Below are 16,471 nucleotides of genomic sequence, written 5' to 3' on the forward strand. Positions count from 1 at the left end.
GAGAAAAATACTAAGAATTCAATACCTAAATAATGAAAGAATGCAAACATAATTCATAAAAAAGTAACTACTGCTTGAGCCCGGGAAGCAGAGGTTCCAGTGAGCTGAGATTGCACCACTGCACTCCAGCCTGGGTGACAGAGTGAGACGGTGTCTGTTTAAAAAAAAAAAAAAAAAAAGGCCAGGCATGGTGGCTCACGCCTGTAATCCCAGCACTTTGGGAGGCCGAGGCGGGCAGATCATGAGGTCAGGAGATCGAGACCATCCTGGCTAACACGGTGAAACCATCTCCACTAAAAATACAAAAAATTAGCCGGGCGTAGTGGCAGGTGCCTGTAATCCAGCTACTCGGGAGGCTGAGGCAGGAGAATGGCGTGAACCCGGGAGGCAGAGGTTGCAGTGAGCCGAGATTGCACCACTGCACTCCAGCCTGGGCGACAGGGCGAGACTCCATCTCAAAAAAAAAAAAAAAAAGTAACTACAATAAGCAAATACATAGCAAAAAGTTCAGCTTTATCACCAATGAATGATGCTAATTAAAATAACAAGGAAGTGTCATTTTTTGCTTTTGTTCCCCAAATGTATGATACCCAATACTGGCCAAGGCAATATGAAAACAGGCTTCCTCATACATTATTGGAGGCAGAATATAATTATGTACAAGCACTTTGGAAAATGATTCCCAATGTTAAGGAAGAGACATTAAATAGCTGACAGAGTCTTAATTCTGTAATCCCAGTTATGAGTCTCTATCATAAGTAAGTAGTCAGCTCTTCATTGCAGCATTATTGTAATCACCCAAAGGGGAAATAGAATTTCCAGCAGTAAAAAAAAAAAAAATACACTAAGGTAGTACATTTAGTGTAGTGTAATGTAGCCATGATAACTACAATAACTATGTAGCAACATAGAAAAATGTTAAATTTAAAAAGCAGAAACCTGGGCAACAAAGTGAGATACTATCTCCTTTTTTTTTTTTTTTTTTGAGATGGAGTCTCACTCTGTCGCCCAGGCCGGAGTGCAGTGTGAGACCCCATCTCTACAAAAAATTTAAAAATTAGCTGGGTGTGGTAGCGATCACCTGTGGTCCCTGCTACACCAGAGGTTGAAGCAAGAGGATTGCTTGAGCCAGGAAGTCAAATCTGCAGTGAGCCATGTTTGTTCGTTCCGCTTCACTCCAGCCTGGGTAACAGAGTAAGACACTGTCTCAAAATAAAAATAAAATAGACAATACTACATACAATTTTGGGTTAAGCAGTGGTTTCTCTTACACCAAAAGCATAAGCCCTGGACTTTATTGAAATGAAAAACTTTTGGCCAGGCACATTGGCTCACACCTGTAATCTCAGCACTTTGGGAGGCCACAGTGGCGGGGTTGCAAGGGAAAACAGGAAATGTTCTAAAATTGGATTATAGTGATAGTTGTGCAACTCTGTAAATGTACTAAAAATCATTGAACTGTACATTTAAAAAGTGTGAGTCTTACGGTATGTAAATTATACCCCATAAAGTTGTTTTTAAAAATGAAGTAAGTCCCTCTGCTCAAGACCCAGCCATCTCATCTCATTCAAAGTGAAAGCCAGAGCTTTACACTCCCTGTAAGAGCCTAGGTGGTAGACAGCTCAACACCCTTACCTCCCTCACCCCCTTACCTCCCTCACCCCATTTTCTGTATCTCTTTTCCTTGCCCATCTTCTAGCCACACCAGTCTCTGCTAATCCCTGAACAGGCACCCTCTGTGCTCTTGCTGTTCCCTTGACCTAGAATGTTCTTCCTTTAGATGTAGGCAAGAATTCGTTCCTCACCTTCTTCAAGTCTTTATTTGAATAACACTTTCTTTTTTTGTGATTTTATTTTATTTTATTTTATTTTGCGTGTGTGTGGTTTTTTTGAGATGGAGTCTCCTTCTGTCACCCAGGCTGGAGTGCAGTGGTGTGATCTTGACTCACTACAACCTCCACCTCCAGGGGTCAAGCGACTCTCCTACCTCAGCCTCCTGAGTAGCTGGGATTACAGGAGCACGCCACCACGCTCGGCTAATTTTTGTATTTTTAGTAGAGACGGGATTTCACCATATTGGCCAGGCTGGTCTCGAATTCCTGACCTTGTGATCCACCCACCTTGGCCTCCCAAAGTGCTGGAATTACAGGCGTGAGCCACCATGCCCAGCCTTTTGTTGTTGTTGTTGTTTTGAGATGGAGCCTTGCCCTGTGGCCCAGGCTGTAGTGCAGTGGCCCAATTTCGGCTCACCGCAACCTCTACCTCCAAGGTGCAAACGATTCTCCTGCCTCAGCCTCCCGAGTAGCTGGGATTATAGGCGCGCACCACCACGCCCGGGGAATTTTTGTATTTTTAGTAGAGATGGGGGTTTCACTGTTTTGGCCAGGTTGGTCTCGAACTCCTGACCTCACGTGATCCGCCCTCCTCGGCCTCCCAAAGAGCTGGGATTACAGGCGTGAGCCACCGCGCCCGCCTCTCCCTGAATTTAGAGAATAGCGGAGCCTCCCCGTTCTCTGCGTAATTGGCGCCTACGCTTCCCGTGGTAACCTTGGTCGTCCGCTGAAGCCCGCTGCTTTTCCCAGCCTGGCCTCTGGGGGTCGCTGCCGGGCCCGTGAGCCTGTGGACCAGGAGCGCCTGCTGCCGTCCTGGCGTCACGTCCGGTCTCGGGCGGAAGTTTTCCGCCGGCGGACCGGGAAGTCGCTGAAGACAGAGCGATGGCAGTTCTGGAGGCCTCGCTCTGGGACCGACCCGAGGCCACAGTGCCCCCGCGGTAGACCGGACTTGGGTGACGGGCTCCGGGCTCCCGAGGTGAAGAGCATCGGGGCTGAGGTGGGACCTTAGAAGGGAGTTTGAGAACCCTCACGGCTCTTATTGGAGTCCCTTCCCTGACCCTGGGTTCTAAACTACCCTTGCTCAGGCTGCCCCGGAAGCAGGTCCGCCCCGTATCATACCGTTCCTAGAGGGAACGGCGCAGACTGGGAGTTCCCTCCTTTTACCGTCGTCACCAAGGCATGTAGTAACCCCGGGCCGGAGGTTCAAGGGCGTCGCTTCTCCATAATGTTGCCTCTTTTCCACCGCCGCAGGGATGGAAGGGTCTAAGACGTCCAACAACAGCACCATGCAGGTGAGCTTCGTGTGCCAGCGCTGCAGCCAGCCCCTGAAACTGGACACGAGTTTCAAGATCCTGGACCGTGTCACCATCCAGGAACTCACAGGTCAGCGAGACCCTTGGAAAGAGGGTGGTCAAGAATGTGGAAGGTGGGCAGCTTTGGTGATATAATTCTTATGGTGGCTGTGTAGTCTGCCACAAACTCATCGTGTGAACCTAGGAAAGTCACTTCATCTCTCTGGCTCCCTGTTTTCTCCTCGGGAACATAAAGCATTCTGACACTGTGGGCTTCTGAGAGCTTTCTGACCGACCGGGAGCGATGGCTCACGCCTGTAATCCCAGCATTTTGGGAGACCGAGGTGGGCAGATCACCTGAGGTCAGGAGTTCCAGACCAGCCTGGCCAACATGGCGAAACCCCGTCTCTCCTAAAAATACAAAAATTAGCCGGGCGTGGTGGCACGCGCCTGTAGTCCCAGCTACTGGGGATGTTGAGGCAGGAGAATCGCTTGGACCCGGGAAGTGGAGGTTGCAGTGAGCTGAGATCGCACCACTGCACTCCAGCCTGGGCAACAGAGCGAGGCTCCGTCTCAAAAAAAGCTTTCCGTAGCAAAAGAAGGGGCCTTATTTTCTGCTCCTGCTGTTTCAGAGAAAAGGAATATGTATATATAATAATAAATGGTGTTTGTTGAGGACTTACTATATAGTATTACCAAGTGCATTACACATATTACTTCATGTAATGTATTAGTCCCTGTAACAACCCCTATGGGGTACACCATCATTACATCATTTTTCAGATGAAGAATTGAGGCACAGTGAGATTAAGTGACTCACCTAAGGTCCAACAGCTGGTAAATGGAGTAGAGTCTTAAAGTCTGAAGAATTTGCTGGACATGATGGCTCATGCCTGTAATTTCAGTGCTTTGGGAGGCTGAGGTGGGAGGATCGCTTGAGCTCAGGAGTTCTAAGACCAACCTGAGCCACCTAGCAGAGATCTTGTCTCTACTAAAAAAAAAAAAAAAAAAAAAGGCTGAGTGTGATGAGTGGTAGAGGCTGAGGCAGGAGGATCACTTGAGCCCAGGAGGTCAAAGCTGCAGTGAGCTATGATCATGCCACTGCACTGCAGCTTGGGCAACAGAGCAAGACCCTGTGTCAATAAATAAATAAATAAAAAAGGCCAGGAGTGGTGGTTCACACTTGTACTCCCAGCACTATGGGAGGCTGAGGCAGGTGGATCACTTGAGCAGGAATTCGAGACTAGCCTGGGCAACACAGTAAGACCCTGTCTCTATAATTAAAAAAATAAAAAACCCAAAACCCCGCAAAGTCGGAAGAATTCAGATTAAGTCAGACAGTAAAAGAGAAGACTGAATAGGCAGCTTAGATAAATTTATGGGCCTGGAGTCATCCTGCTTGGGTTTAAATCCTGGCTGTCATTTACTAGCTGAACAACTTTTTGCACGTTACTTCTTTTCTCCAAGCCTTGGTTTCTGATTTGTCTGTAAAATGTTGAACTGCCTCATAACGAATTTATAAAGTTCAAATATGACAAACCACAGAAACACTTAGGAATATGCTGGGCAAATAGCATTCAATAAATGTTAGCTGCTATTATTACCTGGTTTCTTTTTTTTGAGGGGAAATTAACTCTTTTTTTTTTTTTTAGACAGAGTCTCGCTCTGTTGCCAGGCTGGAGTGCAGTGGCACAATCTCAGCTCACTGCAACCTCTGTCAGCCTCCCGAGTAGCTGGGACTACAGGCGCACACCACCACGCCCAGCTAATTTTTGTATTTTTAGTAGAGACAGGGTTTCACTGTGTTGGCCAGGATGGTCTTGATCTCTTGACCTTGTGATCTGCCTGCCTCAGCCTCCCAAAGTGCTAGGATTACAGGCGTGAGCCACCACGCCCGGCTGAAATTAACTCTTTTAATAACAGTTTTTGACTTTTTATTATGGAAAATTTCAGACCTATATAGTCAAGAGAATAGCATAGCCTGCCTTGTATTCATCACCCAGCTTCAACAGTCAGCCATGTTCTCACATTCTTATGTTATCTACACCTCCACTCACCTCCCATCCCCTGCTCAATTATTATGTTTTTCACACCTTTTTAGAAAGGTAAATTGTCGTGCCTTGAAATAAATGAATCTTAGCTATGCATTTTTGACAGATGGATACACTCATGTAATCTGGATCACTGCAATTTAGCAATGTTTCATCTTCCCAGAAAGTTTCCTTATGTTCCCTCCTTGCTATTCTGGGGGAAACAGATGTTTACTTTTGTGATGGAAAATTTCAGAGTATATCATGAACCCCTGTGTACCCATCACCTAGCTGCAACAATTAGCAACACATATTTAATCAAGCTTTATCCACAACCCCATCCATTCCTTTCCACCCTGAATTGTTTTGAAGCAAATCCCAAGCATAAATACTGTAAATATTTCTGTATTTTTGACAGGTAAGGATTCTTAAAAATAAATGATACTGGCCGGGCACAGTGGCTCAGCCTGTAATCCCAGCACTTTGGATAGCCGAGACGGGTGGATCATGAGGTCAGGAGATCAAAACCTGGCTAACATGGTGAAACCTTGTCTCTACTAAAATACAAAAAATTAGCTGGGTGTGGTGGTGCGCGCCTGTAGTCCCAGCTACTCGGGAGACTGAGGCAGGGGAATCACTCGAACCCGGGAGGCAGAGATTGCAGTGAGCCGAGATCGCGCCACTGCACTCCAGCCTGGCAACAGAGCGAGACTCCATCTCAAAATAATAATAATAATCATGACACTATTATGCCTTAAAAAAGTGAACGTTTCCTTCATCTGATTTAATGGGGGTGAGGAGGACCACAGATTCTTTTTGGTGTAAATGGTACTTTAAGAAAAATTGGAGGTGAGGGTGGTGATGAGAATATTTCAGACTCTTTTCCCATACTTTCAGATGCCCTCCTGCTTTAATAAGACTGTGTCTGACCCAATATTTTCCTTGCCCTTAGCTCCATTACTTACCACAGCCCAGGCGAAACCAGGAGAGACCCAGGAGGAAGAGACTAACTCAGGAGAGGTAATAGAAGTGCCCTCTCCCCTATCTTCCTCATGTAGTAAACATTCCAAATGGGAGATATGATATGAAAACACAAGAATGCAGGCTTGGTTTCTGCAGGCTACTTGGCGCTTCTAGACCCCCCAGACTTTTGGGGTCTCTGGGTAAGGAGACATTCTACATGATCAGGCTGTTGTGCACTATTGGAGGTACAGATCTGCACCTGAGGTCACAGGGTTACTGAATGAGCCATTTAAAAATGTTGGAAAGGGCTCTTTACTTGAAGCAGAATTACAAACTATTGTCGGTTGGAGATGGGATGGTCTGTGTGTCCAGGTCGTTCCAGAGCATTGATTTGCATCTGTTGTTCTAGCTAGTTGTTAATATCCGCTCGTCTCCATTCTCAAAAGCATCCTGGTTAGGACAGCGAATTGTATGATTACCCTGGACAGAAAGAATTGTCAGTGTTAGAGAACATGTCATTTTAAGTTGTGATAATATCAGTGATCCTGTGGAGCATCTGTGGAGCAACATCCTGTGAGATAGTGTTGAATACACACCTGAGATTTCTTCTCAAGTAGCAAGGGAGCTGGAGTATTTATTTACCTGCTGCTGCCAGTCACTGGGAGAGTGCTGATGTCAGGTTTAGTGGAGGTCATTAATACCTCCACTGCTTTGATAATACCCATTTTTTAAGTCTCTGTGGTTTATCAAGTCTTGTGGTTATCAATCAAGACTAAAGCCATATAGTTCTGAGGGTGTTTGGGAGATGAACTCTACCTTAGCTGCCAGAATTCTAATGCCCTCTTATTTCTTTCCCAGGAGCCATTTATCGAAACTCCTCGCCAGGATGGTGTCTCTCGCAGATTCATCCCCCCAGCCAGGTGCCTACTACTTCTCAGCCCCCATTCCTTGCCAAAGACTAGTAGAATTTTAATTAAATCCAGGAATTGAGACCTGGAGCCAGGTGATGGAGATGCATCATCACCTAGCCTTTTGGCCCTTTCAGAAAAGATGTATTCCCCTACACCTGGCCCATCACCTTCCAGTATGGATTTTTTCCTGTAGCCATTCACACAGTGGGAAAGGGTAGTAGCTTTAATGATGAAGCATTGAAAAAAATTGAGGGAGTGATTGACTAATCACCAAGAGATGGGCTCTTGAGAAGTTTCAGAATAGCAAATGTCGTTAGATGTTTGGGTCCTTAGTTCTCATTGCTGCAGGTAAAGAGGTTGCTGGCAAGGGGTGTAATATTTTTTTAAATGGCCTTTCCTGGTTCTCCATTCTTTTCCACTGTAGACATATCAATTTTTTATGCTCCCTTTCCCTCCTTAGTCCATCAAGGCCAACCTTCGTGCTGAGTGTCTCTGTGGAAGACCAGCATGGCCTTCCTTTGGGAGAGAGGTACCCTTGGGAGGTCAGTTGGGCTAGGAGTGGGTATGTGCCCTGAGGCCCCTCAGCTGGTGCTTGAGAGTCTCTGCCACTGGCATTGCAGTAGGTGGAGGAAGCCTCTCTGTTCCCTCATGTGGCCCGTGGGCGGGGGGCTGTCTGCAGGATGATGTCCACAGAAAGTGCCAACAGCTTCACTCTGATTGGGGAGGCATCTGATGGCGGCACCATGGAGAACCTCAGCCGAAGACTGAAGGCAAGTCGGCCCCATTCCAGTGGCAAGCAGTAGGCCTGGCTGGGAGAGTGGGTAATTGAGCAGGAAGCATGGGGGAGGCTCTACCCTGACTCTCCCACACTTCCAGGTCACTGGAGACCTTTTTGACATCATGTCGGGCCAGACAGATGTGGATCACCCACTCTGTGAGGAATGCACAGATACTCTTTTAGACCAGCTGGACACTCAGCTCAACGTCACTGAAAATGAGTGTCAGAACTACAAGTGAGTGTCTCCAGAGCCAGGGCTCAGAGCTGTTACTGCTCTGGGACTGCTTGGTGCTTACCCAAGAGCCCTACTCCACTCAGGCAAATGGAGCTCTAGTAAGTATAGTCTTCCTGTGTCTTTGGCAGACGCTGTTTGGAGATCTTAGAGCAAATGAATGAGGATGACAGTGAACAGCTACAGATGGAGCTAAAGGAGCTAGCACTAGAGGAGGAGAGGCTGATCCAGGAGCTGGAAGACGTGGAAAAGAACCGCAAGATAGTGGCAGAAAATCTCGAGAAGGTCCAGGCTGAGGCTGAGAGACTGGATCAGGAGGAGGCTCAGTGAGTGCTCACCCTATTCTATCTTCTCACACTCGAGGCTCCAGGAGAGGAAATGACTTCCAGCTGAATGTGTCTAATTAGTTTGTAAACTCTAGTCAGCTGTCAGTCATCAGCATGCCTGCCCCAGATCCTGCATATTGCTTCCATGCCCTGTTTCTAGAGGTTTGCTGGGAGAGTTACCTATGAAGAGTCGGCATGATTAATGAAAAAAGGACGTTGGTTAAATAGAGAGTGCAGAAACCAGAGCTCCAGTCTTGGCTGTGTCCTGTAGGGAATGGGCTTATTTGGATGAATCAGCCACTTTCTAGCCATCCTTGTCTGAAAAGATGAGCTAATTAGTCTACGTTTTTCCCTCCAAGCTTAAAAATTTCACGGAGGCCAGGTGTAGTGGCTCACATCTGTAATTCCAGCACTTTGGGAAGCCAAGGCAGGAGGATCACTTAAGGCCAGGATTTAAGACCGTCTAGGGCAACATAGTGAGACCCCATGTCTACAGAAATAAAAATTAAAAAAAAAACTAGGCTGCTGTGGTAAACCTGTAGTCCTAGCAACTACTCAGGAGGCTGGAGTGAAGAATAACTTGAGCCCAGGAGTTCGAGGTTACAGTGTGCTGTGATCACACCACTGCACTCCAGCTTGGGCAACAGAGTTGAGACCCTGTCTCAAAAAATAAAAACATTATGGGCCGGGCGCGGTGGCTCAAGCCTGTAATCCCAGCACTTTGGGAAGCCGAGATGGGCGGATCACGAGGTCAGGAGATCGAGACCATCCTGGCTAACACGGTGAAACCCCGTCTCTACTAAAAAATACAAAAAACTAGCCGGGAGAGGTAGCGAGCGCCTGTAGTCCCAGCTACTCAGGAGGCTGAGGCAGGAGAATGGCGTAAACCCGGGAGGCGCAGCTTCCAGTGAGCCGAGATCCAGCCACTGCACTCCAGCCTGGGCGACAGAGCGAGACTCCGTCTCAAAAAAAAAAAAAAAAAAACATTATGGATGTCCTTGACCTAAGAGAACCTTCTGTCTAGTGGAGGAGACACAGTGTCCATACTAACTAAAGTTGTGAACATGAAGGACAGAGAAAAGTCCATTTTTTTCACACAGTATAACAAGTTTCACTGGAAGTGGGGTATAGTAACTATTTAAAGGACAGTAAGTGTATAGAAGTGAAACTTTAGAAGGCAAATTATGGCCAGTTCATGGAAGAAGCCACTATTTTGTTTTGTTTTGTTTTTAGAAACAGAGCCTTACTCTGTCATCCAGGCTGGAGTGCTGTGGTGCAGTCATGACTCACTGCAGCCTCGACTTCCTACACTCAAGCAATCCTCCCACCTCAGCCTCCCAAGTAGCTGGAACTACAGGCGTGCAACACCATACCTGGCTAATTTTTTAATTTTTTATAGAGATGGGGTTTCCCCATGTTGCCCAGGCTGGTCTTGAACTCTTGAGCTCAAGTGATCCACCTGCCTCAGCCTCCCAAAGTGCTGGGATTACAGGCATGAGCCACCATGCCCAGCAGGAAAAAGCCACTTTTTTTTTTTTTTTTTTTTTTTTTTTTTGACAGAGTCTCACTCTGTTGCCTAGGCTGGAGTACAGTGGTGTGATCTCAGCTGTCTGCAACCTCTGCCTCCTAGGTTGAAGCAATTCTCCCACCTCAGCCTCCCAGGTAGCTGCGACTACAGGCATGTGCCACCATGACTGGCTAATTTTTGTATTTTTAGTACAGACGGGGTTTCACCACGTTGGCCAGGCTGCTCTCGAACTCCTGACCTCAAGTGATCCACCCGTCTTGGCCTCCCACAGGGCTGGGATTATAGGTGTGAGCCACCATACCCGGCCCCAAGAAGCCACTCCTAACCCATTCACCTCACTTCTGAAAAAGATCAGAAATAAAGAGATTTTTTGCCCTGGTTTGGGAGAATTCTTTTTTCCTCTACCTTTTTGCATATGGGCAGAAGGAACATTTCTGTTCCTTCCAGGCAAAACAGCTAGGACATACATGTTCCTCAGAATGGGATCTATGCCAAATATAAAAGATGCTAGAGCTAGATGTAACTATGATCACTAAAGAATCGTTCATAGTGTGGTGAGAGAGAAAGTTTAGCCCCCAAACTAACAGCCTTCAATGTCACCCTTGGCTGCTCACAGGTATCAGAGAGAATACAGTGAATTTAAACGGCAACAGCTGGAGCTGGATGATGAGCTGAAGAGTGTGGAAAACCAGATGCGTTATGCACAGATTCAGCTGGATAAGCTGAAGAAAACCAATGTCTTTAATGCAACCTTCCACATCTGGTAATGAGAGCTGGGGGATGAGGAGCACCACACATACCTGGACCTTAGCTATTGACCACTAAGCCTGGGTGCCCACTTCCCACAAAAGAGGGACTGTAGTTGATCTTCACTCAGCTAGGTTTCTTTCATTCGTAGTGATGGGATAGGCACAGTAGGGATTGGAATGCTAGAGCTTGGTGACATCCACCCTTCTAAAGAAAGGAAAAGGCCTGAGCTCTTCAGCCACTTAAAAACCTGATAAGCTGCCTGGTGCTGATTTCTTATCCCCAGGGTGTTTGATGTTTCATCAATTTAATAACTGTTGAGCATCTACTCTGCAGTAGGCACTGTGCTGAGTGCTAAGAAGGCAACAGCAAAACAGTGTGCAGTCAACCTTCTAGTTGCATATCATCTGGTGGAAGGGATGGATAAATAACAAGCAGTTGTAATGCAGTGTGATGATGGGAAACCCAGAGTGCTGTGGGGAACACATAAGGGCACTTGATCCAGTTTGGGGAGGCCACATGGAGAGTTTCCCCATAGGAGACTTATGTTTAAACTGAGAGGTAAAGTAGAAGTCTACAGAGAGGGCGTTGTTCCTAGCAGAGAGAACATCATGTGCAAAGCAATGGGAAAGAGGGAGTGGTGAATTCAGAGAACAGAAAGGAGCTTATTGTGACTGAAGATTGAGTGTAAAGGGGAGAGTGACCGGATATGAAACTGGAGAGTTACCAGTTCCTGAAGGATCTCGTAGGCCTCATTAAGAGGTTTGGACTTGATCCAAAAGGCAGAGAAGACACTGAAGCATTTTGGCTAGGGAAGTGACATAATTACACTTGTATTTGTGAACGATGGCTTTACCTGCACCATGGGGAATGACTTGGGGTAAAGGGGTGGAATCGTTGGAAAGGATACTTGTCAGTAGGAATCTAAAGGAAAAGAGTAGTAGCATTGAATTTGGAGAAAAGTGGACAGATCTAAGAGATTTAGCAGGTAGAATCAGGAGAGGTTGGCAGTTTTGTGGGGAAGGAGCTGAGGGAGCATTCAGAGATACCACCCAGGTTTCTGCTTTGGCATCTGAGCAACAGGGAAAAAGTTGATGACTCAAGTTTTGGACATGTATTTAAAGTGCCAAGTACAGCTTGCATATATGGACTTGAAGATAGATTGAAGCTAGGTTTGGGGTGAGAGTGGGAAATCTCAAAAGTTTTAAGTAATCCCTGTATTTCCCCCAACCTTTCTGCCTTCCTCTGTAGGCACAGTGGACAGTTTGGCACAATCAATAACTTCAGGCTGGGTCGCCTGCCCAGTGTTCCCGTAGAATGGAATGAGATTAATGCTGCTTGGGGCCAGACTGTGTTGCTGCTCCATGCTCTGGCCAATAAGATGGGTCTGAAATTTCAGAGGTAGGAAGTGTAGCCCTTTCTTGGGGAGTGGTGTGTCTTTGATATAATTTGTATCTCTAACCTGGTACTGCTCTCCACCATGTCAGGAGCCCTTGCTGCCCACAGACTGGGAGTTTTCTGTGGCTGGAGAGCCATCAGTGCCTGGTTTTCCCCCTCATCACAGGGCTCTCTCCGCTGATCACGATCACTGAGTGCATGACCATAGCGTAGTTCCCAGCCTACAGTCCCCAGAGCCTTAGTGTTCCTCAGGATATTTTCAGTTTTTGTTTCTTAAATTTAAACTACAACGTAACATTTGTTCATGGAAGGCCTCCTGGCAATTATATAATAAATGTAGTTTGTTTATTAAACAAAATATTTTAAACGTGGATCCAGTGGGGAGGTGGGAGAGGCAGTTGAGCATAATAAAAGAAGCCCTTGGCTAGAATGAAGAGTGAAATCATTGGATTATAACTTCCCAATAATCACTTTAGGAGGAGTCCTGTATCCATCTCTGTTTGTATCTCTGTTTTAGATATCGACTTGTTCCTTACGGAAACCATTCATATCTGGAGTCTCTGACAGACAAATCTAAGGTACTCTGTGAAGCTCCATTTTCACTGAAATACAGAGTTCTTATATCTCTTAACAAAATGGACGGTTTGCTTTGATATTGGCATTCAATTTATTTTTTAGACCTAGATATCATTGAAGAGCCATTGTATTGTTCAATATCTTGTCTAGTTCAGGTTTAGTTTTGGGGGGCTTGTAGATGAAAATTAGGTTTTGACAGTCTGTTGAGAAAGGCTATGGGCAGGTCAGAGGAGGATGTGTGCACTAGGATAGGAAAAGAATCACCATGACATAGATGTTTATAGCTTGGATATCACCAGAAGTGTTTTAGATTTTGGATTTTTTTTCAGATTTTGGGATATTTGCATATAGATACTAAGATATCTTGGGAATGGGACCCAAGTCTAAACACAAAATTCAATTATGTTTCTTTTTTTGAGACGTAGTCTTGCTCTGTTGCCCAGGCTGGAGTGCAGTGGCATGATTTTGGCTCACTGCCTTCCAGGTTCAAGTTACTCTCCTGCCTCAGCCTCCCGAGTAGCTGGGATTATAGGCGCCCACCACCACACCCAGCTGATTTTTGTATTTTAGTAGAGGCGGGGTTTCACCATGTTGGACCAGGCTGGTCTCGAGCTCCTGACCTCAGGTGATGTACCCGCCTCGGCCTCCCAAAGTTCTAGGATTATAGGCGTGAGCCACCGCACCCGGCCTCTGTGTTTTATATATACCTGATACATGTAGTCTGAAGGTAATTTCATACAATATTGTAAATAATTTTGTGCATGAAACAAAGCTTGTATACATTGAATCATCAGAAAGCAAAGGTGTCAGGTATGGAATTTTCCACTTGTGGCATCATATCAATGGTCAAAAAGTTTCAGGTTTTGTAGCATTTTTTATTATTTTTATTTATTTTTTATTTTACTTTTTTTTTTTTTTTGAGACAGAATCTCGCTCTGTCACGCCGGCTGGAGTGCAGTGGCGTGATCTCAGCTCACTGCAAGCTCTACCTCGCGGGTTCACGCCATTCTCCTGCCTCAGCCTCCTCTCCTCCTGAGTAGCTGGGATTACAGGCACCCACCGCAATGCCTGGCTAATTTTTTGTATTTTTAGTAGAGACGGGGTTTCACAATGGATGCTCTCGATCTCCTGACCTCGGCCTCCCAAAGTGCTGGGATTACAGGTGTAAGCCACCGCACCCAACCTATTTTTATTTATTTTTCTTTTTGTGGTTTTTTTTGTTTGTTTTTGTTTTTTTGTTTTTGTTTTTGAGATGGAGTTTTGCTTTTGTTGCGCAGGCTGAAGTGCAATGACATGATCTCGGCTCACTGCAACCTCTGCCTCCTGGGTTCAAGTGATTCCCCTGCCTCAGTCTCCTGAGTAGCTGGGATTACAGGCATGCACCACCACACCCGGCTAATTAGGTATTTTTAGTAGAGATGGGGTTTCTCCATGTTGGTCAGGCTAGTCTCAAACTTCCAACCTCAGGTGATCCACCTGCCTTGGCCTCCCAAAGTGCTGGGATTACAGGCGTGAGCCACCGCGCCTGGTCTATTTATTTATTTTTCTTTTCCCATCTACTCTTCCTGGAAAGGTTTTATAGCATTTTGGATTTTTGGATTCAGGATGCTCAACCTATGGTACATTTTCATTGATGGTGAAACAGTTCTAAGTGCATTGTTATTTGCCCAAGGTTATTGTAGTTGTTCAAATCTATGGAAGATAGAGTCCAGCTATAATACAAGTTATTGTATCCAGTGGGATACAGACAGAACATGACCTGAGAGATTGATAGGATTGGGAACAATCTCTAGAAGCCTGTCTTGGTGCCAGACCCATAGCCAGTTTTCTCTTCTTGGGCAGGAGCTGCCGTTATACTGTTCTGGGGGGTTGCGGTTTTTCTGGGACAACAAGTTTGACCATGCAATGGTGGCTTTCCTGGACTGTGTGCAGCAGTTCAAAGAAGAGGTTGAGAAAGGCGAGACACGTTTTTGTCTTCCCTACAGGTCAGTATAGCGCAATGCTGAGTCAACCTGTATAGGACCAAATTGAACAGAATTGAAGCAGCAGTAAGAATGGAGGCAAAACAGTATAAATGGTGGGAAAGCAAAAATATGGCACAGGATCACATGACATTGATGGGCAGAGACTGACCCAGTACTGCAAGCAGGACAGAATGTGACTACCTAGTCCTTGGAGTAGAAGAATGTGGCCTTAGATGGTTTAGGGGGTTTTATTGGCATAGAGCTCAAGCCTCCTCTCCAGTTTCAAGAAGGTGTTTCCCTAAAGTCCTTGGAAATACACAGGAATGCTAGTTTTGATTTTTTTAGGATCCCAGTGATGGATGGAAACTCTAGTTTTTACCTAGAGTAAGGCTGCTTCTGTCACCCCAAAATAAGCTTTTTTTTCTACTGCCTCCTTTCTCCCCTGCCAAGTTCAGGGATGCCTAGGAAAACAGCAAGAAGTACTGCAACCCTCACTCACCTCTACTCCAGGCTTCTCTTCTCTTTAAGTGTGTGTCCTGTCCCTGTACTCTGCAATGACAATGAGGCTCTTGTGACAGTCTTCTTGATTTTTTGGCTTTCAAGCAAATCCAAAATACACTACGATTCCTTACCAAGTGTTCTTTGATAGATAAAATGACGTGAATGGTCCCATGATCAAGTCCCTGCCCTGAACTGACTTAACTCAGATCTCAGTTACTAATGAGTTCTGCTGTGTCCATCTGCAGGATGGATGTGGAGAAAGGCAAGATTGAAGACACAGGAGGCAGCGGCGGCTCCTATTCCATCAAAACCCAGTTTAACTCTGAGGAGCAGTGGACAAAAGCTCTCAAGTTCATGCTGACGAATCTTAAGTGGGGTCTTGCGTGGGTATCCTCACAATTTTATAACAAATGACTTTTCTCCTTAGGGGGAGGTTTGCCTTAAAGGCTTTTAATTTTGTTTTGTTTGCAAACATGTTTTAAATTAAATTCGGGTAATATTAAACAGTACATGTTTACAATACCAAAAAAGAAAAAATCCACAAAAGCCACTTTATTTTAAAATATCATATGACAGATAGTTTCCAGAGCTACAACATGCCAGGTATAGCTGCCAACCATTGTCACAGTTTTGACTCTTAACCCCATGGACTCCTTTCCCTTTCTTCTCTGAAAAAAACTAATTTAAATTTGTTTTTTTTTTTTTTTTTAACTGAGTTGAATTGAGATTAATGTGTTTTCACTGGATTTGTATCTCTCTCAACTTCCCGCACTTAACAGTATGAAATAGAAACTTTCGTCTTTACTGAGACGAGGATATGTTTGAGATGCACAGTTGGATAATGTGGGAAAATGACATCTAAGCTTTACCTGGTCACCATGTGATGTGATCAGATGCTTGAAATGTAACACTTCTCACTCGGTTCTCATACTGAATGCCGACTCTGCTCTGTGTTAGAGATATGAAATGGTGTTTGATACTGTTTGAGACATTATGGAGAGATTTAATTATTTGTAATAAAAGATTTGCTGCAGTCTGAAACTGCCCAGGGGCGCACTGTTGGGTTTTTCTTTAAAATAGAGTACTTTGTATTCTGGGATAATTGAATTCTAATGCAGGTATGTGGAAATTCTGTTGAAACATGTTCAGAGTTAGTTTTAGTTTTAAAAAAAGACTCTAGTAAAAATAGATAACTGTTGAGGAAGTCCTGTTTGTGTAGATCTGAATAATGGAACAGAGATGTTAAACTAATTTTAAGGGGAAATAAAGGCTACCTCCTTGATGCTTAGTCAAGGTCACCCAGATAGTCTGTATTTGAGCCCCTGATTAATACTGATCTCCATGCCTGATGTTCCTCTTAATGAAATTAAAAGTATAAATATCTTGTTAAACA

At 45.2% G+C, this 16,471-nt stretch overlaps 1 protein-coding gene across 4 annotated transcripts; it reads left to right on the plus strand.

Moving 5' to 3' along the window:
* Positions 1-2,665: 2,665 nt before the first annotated feature.
* On the plus strand, positions 2,666-16,119 carry BECN1 (beclin 1). Of its 4 annotated transcripts, none has more exons than XM_008012584.3 (12): positions 2,666-2,808; positions 3,084-3,215; positions 6,107-6,174; positions 6,976-7,037; positions 7,708-7,798; positions 7,905-8,041; positions 8,170-8,364; positions 10,509-10,655; positions 11,891-12,040; positions 12,555-12,615; positions 14,456-14,598; positions 15,324-16,119. In XM_008012584.3, the coding sequence occupies exons 2-12, from the start codon at positions 3,086-3,088 to the stop codon at positions 15,490-15,492; spliced, it is 1,353 nt and encodes a 450-aa protein (XP_008010775.1). In that variant the 5' UTR covers positions 2,666-2,808; positions 3,084-3,085; the 3' UTR covers positions 15,493-16,119. The 4 variants fall into 4 exon arrangements, with proteins under 4 accessions (XP_008010775.1, XP_072861396.1, XP_008010774.1 ...); XM_008012583.3 differs by having other exon boundaries at positions 2,670-2,829; XM_073005295.1 differs by lacking the exon at positions 14,456-14,598.
* The last annotated feature ends 352 nt before the right edge of the window (positions 16,120-16,471 follow it).

Source organism: Chlorocebus sabaeus, chromosome 16, assembly GCF_047675955.1.
Source record: "Chlorocebus sabaeus isolate Y175 chromosome 16, mChlSab1.0.hap1, whole genome shotgun sequence".
Classification (NCBI taxonomy): Eukaryota; Metazoa; Chordata; class Mammalia; order Primates; family Cercopithecidae; genus Chlorocebus; species Chlorocebus sabaeus.

What these genes read in the sequence shown, in the direction of transcription:
- BECN1 (XM_008012584.3), top strand. Translation starts at nt 3,086, where the DNA reads ATGGAAGGGTCTAAGACGTCCAACAACAGCACCATGCAGGTGAGCTTC. An exon ending in AATGCAACCTTCCACATCTG is followed by an intron (nt 10,656 to 11,890) that starts GTAATGAGAGCT and finishes CTTCCTCTGTAG; the next exon opens with GCACAGTGGACAGTTTGGCA. An exon ending in CTCTGACAGACAAATCTAAG is followed by an intron (nt 12,616 to 14,455) that starts GTACTCTGTGAA and finishes CTTCTTGGGCAG; the next exon opens with GAGCTGCCGTTATACTGTTC.